This window comes from Grammomys surdaster, unplaced genomic scaffold (assembly GCF_004785775.1).
Source record: "Grammomys surdaster isolate TR1022 unplaced genomic scaffold, NIH_TR_1.0 126063, whole genome shotgun sequence".
Classification (NCBI taxonomy): Eukaryota; Metazoa; Chordata; class Mammalia; order Rodentia; family Muridae; genus Grammomys; species Grammomys surdaster.
The window spans coordinates 5,263,161-5,272,864 of NW_021620873.1; the positions used below are offsets into that span (position 1 = coordinate 5,263,161).

General features: G+C 51.3%; 1 protein-coding gene across 1 annotated transcript in view; it reads right to left on the reverse strand.

The window, feature by feature from the left end:
* The window catches only part of Hook2 (hook microtubule tethering protein 2), an 11,230-nt gene extending 2,085 nt beyond the window's left edge, over positions 1–9,145 (reverse strand). Inside the window, exons 1-17 of the mRNA XM_028755497.1 lie at positions 8,985–9,145; positions 8,436–8,521; positions 8,294–8,366; positions 6,534–6,584; positions 6,311–6,443; positions 6,131–6,198; positions 5,737–5,799; positions 5,242–5,322; positions 5,002–5,162; positions 4,760–4,900; positions 3,858–4,059; positions 3,093–3,203; positions 2,906–2,993; positions 2,708–2,777; positions 1,954–2,091; positions 1,780–1,867; positions 1,547–1,581 (exon numbers count right to left, since the gene is read on the reverse strand). Coding sequence (XP_028611330.1) covers positions 1,547–1,581; positions 1,780–1,867; positions 1,954–2,091; positions 2,708–2,777; positions 2,906–2,993; positions 3,093–3,203; positions 3,858–4,059; positions 4,760–4,900; positions 5,002–5,162; positions 5,242–5,322; positions 5,737–5,799; positions 6,131–6,198; positions 6,311–6,443; positions 6,534–6,584; positions 8,294–8,366; positions 8,436–8,521; positions 8,985–9,029 — 1,634 coding nt within the window. The 5' untranslated portion in view covers positions 9,030–9,145. The remainder of the gene's footprint in view (positions 1–1,546; positions 1,582–1,779; positions 1,868–1,953; positions 2,092–2,707; positions 2,778–2,905; positions 2,994–3,092; positions 3,204–3,857; positions 4,060–4,759; positions 4,901–5,001; positions 5,163–5,241; positions 5,323–5,736; positions 5,800–6,130; positions 6,199–6,310; positions 6,444–6,533; positions 6,585–8,293; positions 8,367–8,435; positions 8,522–8,984) is intronic.
* Between the last annotated feature and the right edge of the window lie 559 nt (positions 9,146–9,704).

Sequence of the window (9,704 nt, forward strand, 5' to 3'; positions counted from 1 at the left end):
ATCCATCCATCCGTCCGTCTGTCTACCAGTCCATCCACCCATCCACCCATCCATCTACCTCCATCCATTCACCTATCTGTGGTGCTGGAGATATAATCCAGGACTTTGTCCATCTAGACAAGTACTCTGCTATAAGCCACACCCAGCATCTCACTGAACACTCCAGCATCTGACTGAAGCAAGGCTGAGTCTCTATACCAGAGACACAATCCTGACCCACCGACTTCTTCTCTTCTATCCCAGCAGTCAGATGACTCATTACAGACTCTGTGCTCTGCCTAACCATCTCCCATCCTGTGGTCCCCAAGTGAGTCTGGTCCTCACCATCCCTTCATCCCTGCCATCCTCTTCCACTTTTAACCTCAGTATCATTCTGCACCCAGCAGACAGGGTTGGCGCTTTGTGTTTAGGATTTATTATGTGTTATATGTGTGCCTGTGTGGGGCTGAAAGTATACCACACTTCTGTGTGTGCTTGGGAGGCAAGAGAGGGTTGGATTCCCTGGAGCTGAAGTTACAAGTAGTTGTGAGCTACCCAACATGAAAATAAAATATTTTTTTAAAGGATTTATTTATTCATTTAACGTGTGAATATACTGTCATATATATATATATATATATATATATATATATATTATACATTCTTATACATATGAACACACATATATAAAGCTTGTGTCTGTTTATGCATGTGTATGTCACTGAGTCTGTAGTTTTTTATATATATATATACATATATATGTGTCACTGATATATATATCATATATATAATGAATATGTCATATGTGATATATATTTATATGTATATTATATAATAAATATAATGTATATACTATATTATATAGCATTATATAGAATATATTTTATAATAACACACACATATACACATACTTTTTTTTTTTCTGGGTTTCTCACGTAACCCAGGATGGCCTTGACCTCCTGTCCCTCTTTCCCTTCTGTCTCCTGAGTGCTGGAATCACAGGCCCATATGAACATCCTCTACTTTTTCTAAATAAGATTCTGAGCCAGACACAGTGGTGCATTAACAGAAAGGAGGCTGAGGCAGAAGGATTACAAGCGCCAGACCAGGCTGAGCTACAGTGAACACTTGTTTCATAATAATACAAGAGAGGGAGTTAAGATCCACTTTCTGTTCTTGTGGAGGACCCCAAGTATGGTTCCCAGCCCCTACATGGCTGCTCACAACTATCCTGTAAGTTGCAGGGGATGGGAGGCCCTCCTCTGAACTCCATAGGCTCACGTACTACACAGGCAGAACACTCACACACATAAAGTTAAGTAAATTTTAAAAACAAACAAAAGATCACCCTTGAGAGAAAGACATGTTAATATACACCTATAATCTTAGCACTTGGGAGACAGAGAGGTCAGAGGGTCAGGAATTCAAGACCAGCTTCAGCTACACACCATCCGGTCTCAAAATAAAGGCTGTACTTGACCTGAGCTGACTGGGTCTCTTCACCCACAATTCTCCACGCCTTTGTCCCGAGAGTCCCCACCCAGGAGAGAAAGTGCTCTGCACTTACAGGTGATCTTCCAGCTTCCTCTTCAGCAGCGTGGGCTGGGGGAGAGAAGCAGCGGGGAATGAGGGGGCGGGGGACAAGGTCTGAAAAGCTGTGCAGGTAACAACGGTGTGCCTCCCTGGACCCGAGGTACTCACAGTGGCCTTCATCAGGCATCGGGCAGCAAGGGGGTGGGAGAAAGGAGGATTACTGGGGAGCACAAGGGAGGACCAAGCAGGGAGGAGGTAGGCACTCACGTCCTCCGTCTTGGCCCCCTGCTCCTGCAAGGCCTTCTGTAGCTCTTCCACCTGGGCCCTCAGCTCAGACAGCTGCTGCTGATTCAGCCTGGCGGGGAAGAGTGCTCAGTACTTGCACTTGGTCGCCGGTAGAGCTCCCTAGCTCTCTTCCAAACAAGTTGACAGGGCTCTTACCTTTGCTGCGCTTCCAGCCCATGGCGTGCTCGATTAGCCTCCTCCAGGTGGCGCTGGAGTTCCTCCTGTCGCTCCCGGTCCGCCGCCTCCTGCTGGCACAGTCTCTTGTTCTCCAGTTGAAGGCGCACGAGTGTCTCTCTGAGAAATAGGGAGAACTGAGTAGGGAGGTGTCCTGGGCAGACCATTAGGTGAAACTCTGGGCCGAATGCTGCCTTGTAAAGAAGCCAGCTCGCCTTGGGGTGGGAGTACTGAGTACCTAGCATGGACGCTGGTGGTTTAGGCTCTGGGAGCTGGCCTGAGTGTGAGGGAAATCAAAGGGGAGTGGGGATGGGGGCAGGGGATTAAAACCCTTGCATTCAGCTATGGAAACAGTAAGAAATGGGAGGCGGGGTGTGTGGGGGGGGTTGTTACCAGAGCTGAGCAAAAGGAACTGGACATAGTAGGGACACCATTGATGCCAGGGATGGCCCCTGGTTGTCAGATCAAAGTAAGCAGGGCTAAAATGTAAGAATTTTGCACCTGGAGCAAAGCCATATTCATATTCAGTACACATTAATTTGTGTTTTGAACATGGATCCTGGAGAGGCAAAGCCCCTGGAAGAGTAAAGTCCTTAGCCAGGTCAGTGCAGAAGAAGAAACACAGAAACCTAAAACAGGTATCCAAGACCAATAGTAGGCTTCTACTGTAGACTGCAGTGAGGAAGAGCCTTGCCTGGCCTGCACGGGTCCAGAGCCTTAAAAAGTCCCGACATACCTGAGCTCTGCAGGCAGGATCTCTGCGGCTAAGTTTTCGAGGCCAGAAGGGGTAGGATCTAGGGAGAGGTCTGAAGAAAACAGGAAATCATCAGGTTTCTGTGCATCCAGTCTCCATCCCTGGCCTCTCCTTTCAAGGATCATCTCTGAGGTCTCAAGGACAGCCCCAGAGCACCCCCAAGCCCGATGTGCAGCTCACCAGCCTGAGTCAACCCCCTCGGCTGTAGCTGGGCGCAGCGGAGCTCCTCATTGGCCTCCCTCAGGGAGTCCCTCTCAGTCAACAGCCTCTACAGGGGCAGGATGCAAGGTGTCAGCGGGACCTCCTGGGAAATGGGCTATCCCAGGACACACAGGCTAGAGCCTGGGCTGCAGGGCTTCAGCCTTACCTCCTTCTCCTTTGTCACCAGGTCACATTTTTCCTCTAGGTTTCGGCATTCAAACAGCCACTTCTCGGCCTTCATGGCCTCTTCCTGCCACTGGACCTGCAACTCTTGCATCTGCAAGAGAATTCACGCCTGAGCTGGATTCCCTGGAACCCACGTGGTAGAAAGAGAAAACCAACTTCTACAAGTTGTCATATGAACCCCACTTGCGCACTCACACACAAATACCCAAACTCACACACAAAATATAACTTAAGAAGTTGGGGGCTAGAGAGAGATGGTTCAACAAATAAGGGCCCCAGCTCCAGAGGATAGGGGCTTGAATCCAAGATTTTCAGCACCCATGTGGCAGCGCACAACTATCTATGACTCCAGTCCCAGGGGATCTGATGCCCTCTTCTGGCCTCCACGAGCACCAGACGCACATATGAGGCACAGACATGCATGCAGATAAAACGCCCATACACATAAAATGATTTAAAGAAAGAAAAAAGGGTAAAAGGGGAAGCCGTGGGGACAGCAGAGATGGAAGGAGAGGAAGCAACCGAGCAGCTCCTGAGCAGAGGGAGTGGAACCAGAGGGCCCTGGCTGCACCAAGAAGTTGGGAGGAGGGGTGTTTAAGAGAAGAGGTGGGGCTTACAAACCCAGGCAGGGGAGGGGCAAATCTAGAGAGCATGGTCTAGTTACACAGGAGGGAAGGTTACAGAAAGCCTTGCTGGGAGTGGACTATAGTGGAGGGCCGTTAGGGGGTGGAGCTACCTGCCTTACCTGCCTGCGCTGAACCTCGAGCTGGGCACGCAGGGATCCCGCACGGCGCAGCTCATCCTCCAGCTGCCGCGTGCGCTCCGCGTGGCCTGCGTTTCGCTCCTCCAGCTGCCGCACCTGCCGCCGGAGCTCATGGAGCTCACCCAGGCGACGACGGCAGCTGTTCAGAGTGGCCTCCAGCTGCCTTGCACGTTCGGAGGACTGCCTGAGAAAGGGGTGAGGGGTGGAAAATTCAGAGGCTGGCAGGGAAGTTGGGCTGGGGCAGGGAAGGGTTTTGAGCCTGAGGGATTCAGGTCTGTAATGCTTGTAGGGGTCATTAGGGAAACAGGTTATAATGGAAAGGTTCTCAGGAGTGGAACTGCAGACAGGGAAGAACTGTGAGGTAGCAGAGTGAGTGATAAGGACACTGAGGTCGTGGGGGAGCTGTGAGGAGTCTTCAGAATCGAGGTGGGATAATTCATCAGGTGCATTAACATTCTAAGAGTGTTTAGGGTTACAGGAGAGGTCTTTGGGGATACAGAAGGCAAAGTAGGTTCACAGGGGGCTGAGACGATTCAGTCTTGAGGACATCATAGAATCCATGGTGGGATCCAAATGGTGCACTGGGGTCTAGAGAGTGTGAGGAGGGGTTGTGTTTGTCAAGGGTGCTGTAAGGTATTGACTAATGACAATGTAAAACCAAGGGGGCTCCACGGATCCAGGGGGTCTCTCAGGAGACATAATAAGCTCAGGACAGTGTGGTGGGCCTAAGTGGCAGGCACAATGTGGCTCAGGGTGTCATGTTGGAGCCTGAGAAGAATGGTGAATAGGTCCACTTAGCATCTGGAAATTGAATGTGCCATAACACTATGGGGCATTCTGTGCCGATGCTGCAGATATGTGGGCACTCGGGACCTGCGACCTACCGCAGCTCGTCCATCTCATCCTTTAGTGCTTGTGCTTCCTGGGACAGGCTGGTCAGAGCTTGGTTCCGTTGTTGCAGCTCAGCGACCTCACGCTCCAGTTCCAGGCAGCGTAGCCGATCATCTTCTCGGCCGCTCTCCAGCCTCAAGTGTCAGGGGAAAGATACATAAATAAGGAGGATGCCCTTTGGCCCCAGTGCCCTGGCCCCACCCCATCCCCACCCCCACCTCCCGACTGACCACACCTGAAATTCTCCTCTTGGAGCTGTTCTAGCTGTGACTGCAGAAGCAACAGCTTCTTAGCAGTGAGGCCTGGGGCACTCTCCACTTCCAACCGGCCTACCCTCTCCCGTAGGGCAGCATTCTCTTGTGCCAGACTCTGCTTCTCCTCTGAAAGGAGGACAAGCTGTGGGCAGGGAAGACAGGTGAACTGAAGCATGAACCAGGTTTTATGTAGATAGGTTTGTGCAAGCGGCCCCACCCACCTGCCGCTCCAGATCCAGGTAGTGTTGCTGAAGATCATCACCCTCCTCCACCTCCTCACTCAGGAAATAGTACCTGCGGGACTGAGATGGACAAGGGGGGTGGAAGACGAAGAACTTGGGGATCCAGTCAGAAGGGAGGGAGTAGGAAACCTGTGATGTCTAGGGGTCCTGGGGAGGGGTTAAGGAACCCTAGGATCTAAGACTGGGCTGGGATTGTAAGAGAATGAGAGAAGAACAATTTTCTAACTATTGAGATCTGGGAAGGCAAGAGGCTAAGACTCCAAGAAACTGGGATGGTTGATTAAAAGTTCAAGGATAACAAGGCCCCTTATCAGGTGCTCAACTGTAATCTCAGCTACAAGCCAGGCTGTCCCAGCAGGATCAAAAGTTCATCCTTGCTGCCTGGAGTACGTAAGGACAAGCCTTTCCATCTTAGCAGGCCAGAGAACCAGTGTGGGGTGGCAACCTTTAGCAAGCAAGTTTCACCATGATTACCTGTGTATCAAAGTTCCCGTAATTCTCTGGTGACAGGGAATCAGGAGTGTCTTTGGTCATGAGCTGCGGAAGGGGGCATTGTGGTAAGCTAGGCTCTCTGATACAACCTTCAAGGTTTCTACAGTTCAGCCTAGGAACCTCTTCCCCCTCCCCAAGGCTAGCTTTTGCCAGATAACTCCTGCCCAGAGGATCCTTCCAGTGCAGAAAAAGGCCACAACATTGGAGGCTGGAGGGTTCTGACTTAGAGTTGACATATATAAGATCTGGCCTGCTGACCTCCAGGCAGAGGCCTAACCTTACCATGCAAAGCCAGGTCTGTGCCCAGATGCTTCTGCCCTAGAACTGTCCCCTCCCCTGACCCTTGTGGATTGCCACAGGGGGTGCCTTTACCAACCTCCTGGATGGCTTCCATCACTACATGTTGAACAGATTCCTCCAGTGTCATAATTCTTTGGATATACTCTGGGGATGAAGGCGAGAGGCTCAGACCAGGGATGGCTCGCAGAGAAAAGACCATTTCCTCAGGGTACCCTCTGGGTGCTCTCCGCTTCCTCCCCTCTAACCCTCCTCATACCCTGTTTTTTCTCACAACTGATAGCACAGCCCAGTACCAACTGAAGCAGTTTGCCGAGTTCTGAGGGATTTGAGAACTCGCCAATGAGGCTCACATCTGGAAGATGCTGATCTGACACAGGGTGCCCCAGAACCTGAGAACACAGGAAGAAGGGGCTTTCAGGACTCATAGACTGAACCCTGTCTCCCAACCCAGCTCCCTAAATTCCTTTGCAGTTACTCACATCCTTCGAGTATTCCACCAAGCTCTGTAAGATCTTCTCCAGCTTCCTGACCTGGTGAGGCCAAGGAGTTACCTATGCATGGAGGTCTAGAGCAACCCCCATCCCCGCTGCCCCAAACCTAACCTGTCCCTCAACTTTCATTCCCTGCTTATCCTACCTTGTTGTTTGGCCTTGCTCTAAATATCCTCCTCCTCCGGGGCTGAACTACATTGTCTATCTGTACTTAGTGTCTACCTGACTATCTTTATTCACAAGTCCCAGAATGCAATGGCTTCTCGCTGCCTGGCCCAACTGCTGCCATCTCTCAGTTGGATGACTTCGCCCACTGTCTCTCATCTCCCACCTTTGTTGGATGGGGTAGAAGTTCTGGAGATCAAATCCAGGGACTTAGGTATGGTAGACAAGGGCTTTCCCACTAAGCTACTCCCCTGGTTCCTTACTAGTGGATTCTGCTTCCTGCCCTGCACTGCTGGAGGCTAGGCCAGCTGTTGTCCACTGAGCTCCATTCCCAACCTTTCATCTCCTCCTCTTGGGGCCTGTGCTGCACCTCTCCCCAGGCAGCCAAGGGTAACTTCTAAATAACTTAGCCAGGCTGTGTTTTCTCTTCGCTAAGACCATTCCCTGCCCTTCCACAGTACTTAAAATAGAGTCCCTGCTAGGAATGGTGGCACCTGCCTTTAATCCCAGAACTTGGGAAACAGAGGGAGGTGGATTTCTGAATTTGAGCCCAACCTAGCCTACAGAAGCAAGATCTGAAACAGCCAGAGCTACACAGAAAAACTCTGTCTCAAAACAAAACCAAAATTAAAAAAAAAAAAAAAAACACAAAATAAGCACCTACCCCCGCCCCCCATTGCTCTCACAGCCCTCCCTTTACTGTCTGCATAGATTTATCTGAACTTGTTTTCTTTTTTAAGATTTATTTTTTATCTTTTAACTATGTGTGTGTGTGTGTTTGTGTGTGTGTGTGTGCATTTGTGTTTGTGTGTGTGAGGGGGGGGAAGAGAGAGAGAGAGAGAGAATATGAGGGAGCCTGCAGAGTCAGATCCCCTGAGCAGTTATAGGTGGTTGAGAACTGCTTGGTGTCTGAGCTGGGAATCAACTTCAGGTTCCCTCTGGAGAAGCAGTAAGTCCCTTTGGAAGAACAAAATTCATTTTTAACCACTAAGCCATTCTTCCAGTCCAGTTTTGTTTTGTGAAGCAGCATCTCATGTGGCTCAGATTGAGTTCTAACTTGCTGTGTAGCCACCAAATTTAACCTTGATGTCCTGATCCTCTTGCCTCCTAAGTACCAGGATTCCATGTGTGCCGCGTAGTCTGGCTACCACCCCCCACCAGTATACCCTGCTACTTGGGATTGAATCCAGGACCTTGTGTAGGGAGAACAAATTTCTTTTGCTAAGCTACATCTCTGGCCTCCTTTTTAAGGTTTTGAGACAGGATGATGGAGAATTTACCATCCTCCTGCCTTAGCATACCACGATAGCTGGGATTACAAGCATTTGCCACCACACGTCTTGGAAGTTAACATGTGTTTGTGTATGTGCTTTTTCCCCACATCACAAGAATGACGGCAAGTTTTTTGTTTTACTGTGGGTGCTCAATATAAAGAACAAAAATAGCTTGCTGATCACCAGACATCTGGTTCTCTTCTTGGCAGGTCTGCCTGTCCATCATGCAGGACATGTCTAGCTTTCCCTTTGAGACAGCCTCTTAAGTCCATCCTCCAGTTATTCCCTAGTCATGAGTCCACCTGTCACCTTCAACCTCCAGCTGGGACTTGGGTCCTCTGAGATACCCTGGAGCCATGCATCGTTGAACCAGGAAGGATCTCTAGGGGCAGAAAAATGGGATGAGCTGGCTGGGGAGTCCTTCAGGACCCTCCCACTCAGTCGCACTCACATCTGATTCAGCACATGGGCTATGGCGAGTCCGCTGCTCAGGTCCTGGGGACTGGCACAGGGAGGCGAAACTTGGAACGTCTGCAGCTTAAAGGGGGACGACAGAAGGGGTAACAAGAAAATTGAGGGCCTGGAACAACCTCTTTATCAGACTTTTCCCCAGCCATCAGACACCTCACAGGGTTAGGTGCACTAGCCTGTAGCACCAACATGTCACTTCTTCGGGGGCGTGGCTTCTACACACCTAGGCAGGGACGGGGCGTGGCTGCATACCTATCTTGACAAACCCTAGGTCAGGGCGTTCCCACCAGTCACCTGGTCCCCACTGCTAACATGTGACCAGGCCTGTGCCCCCCAGAGGGGCGTGGCCTCACCTGTTCTTTCCTCTCAGGCCTGCCCACGTGACAGAAGCAGGTGGTCAGGTCAGAGTCCAACGGCCCAGCAAGCCTACGACCTAGTCCTCCTTCCAGCTCCAAGACAGAGGAAAGAAGACCAAGACAGGGCGAGAGGAGAGGGCGCACACCTGACCCAGCCCCGCCCCCCGACCTACCCAGGTGAGCAGAGACCCGCATAGCTCGGCCTTGTCCACACTCATGGCTCCGGATCGAATTCGATCCGGGCCGAGGAGCCCCGGCACGCAGCAGCAGCCTCCGGGTCCGCCACCAGCGAGCGCCCGAAGCCCAGACCTCCCGCTCGGCCTAGAGCGCCGCCCCGCTCCATCCCGCCCCCTAGGCGTAGGCTCCGCCCCAGACACGTGATCTCTTCCAATTGCAAACACTTCCCTCCCCGCCTCGCCATCTTGGATGCGGGTCACAGGCAAGTGCACGTTCTGCCGCTAGGTGTCAGTCTGGCTCAGTCCTGCTGGTGGGGAGAGTGGTGGCCTCCGCTCCTCCCGGCTTCTCATGTGGTGGAGTGGTCCTCAAGATCCTTTTAAGGCGGATCTACCGCACCCAGTTTCACAGGCACATTCATGGTTTTCCCCCCAAAGCTGAAAGAAATCCTCCAGTTTATCCGCGTTACGATCCGAGCCTTTCTTTATGTGGACGGAGAGAATAATAAATCTTGTAGTGGTGGAGTGAGAGGATCTGAAAAGGGTCTTCCCCAGAGAAGAGATTCTAGAGTCATTCAGAAGACGCGGTATGCTTGGGAGCAGATAGGGTCAAGCAGGCAGATATCCCGAGTAAAGGACGTACGCCCTTGCCTAGTCTGGGGTCTCCTTCCTCTAAGCCACGCGTTCCTTCCCGGCCCCGGGTCATTTGAGCACCTTCCT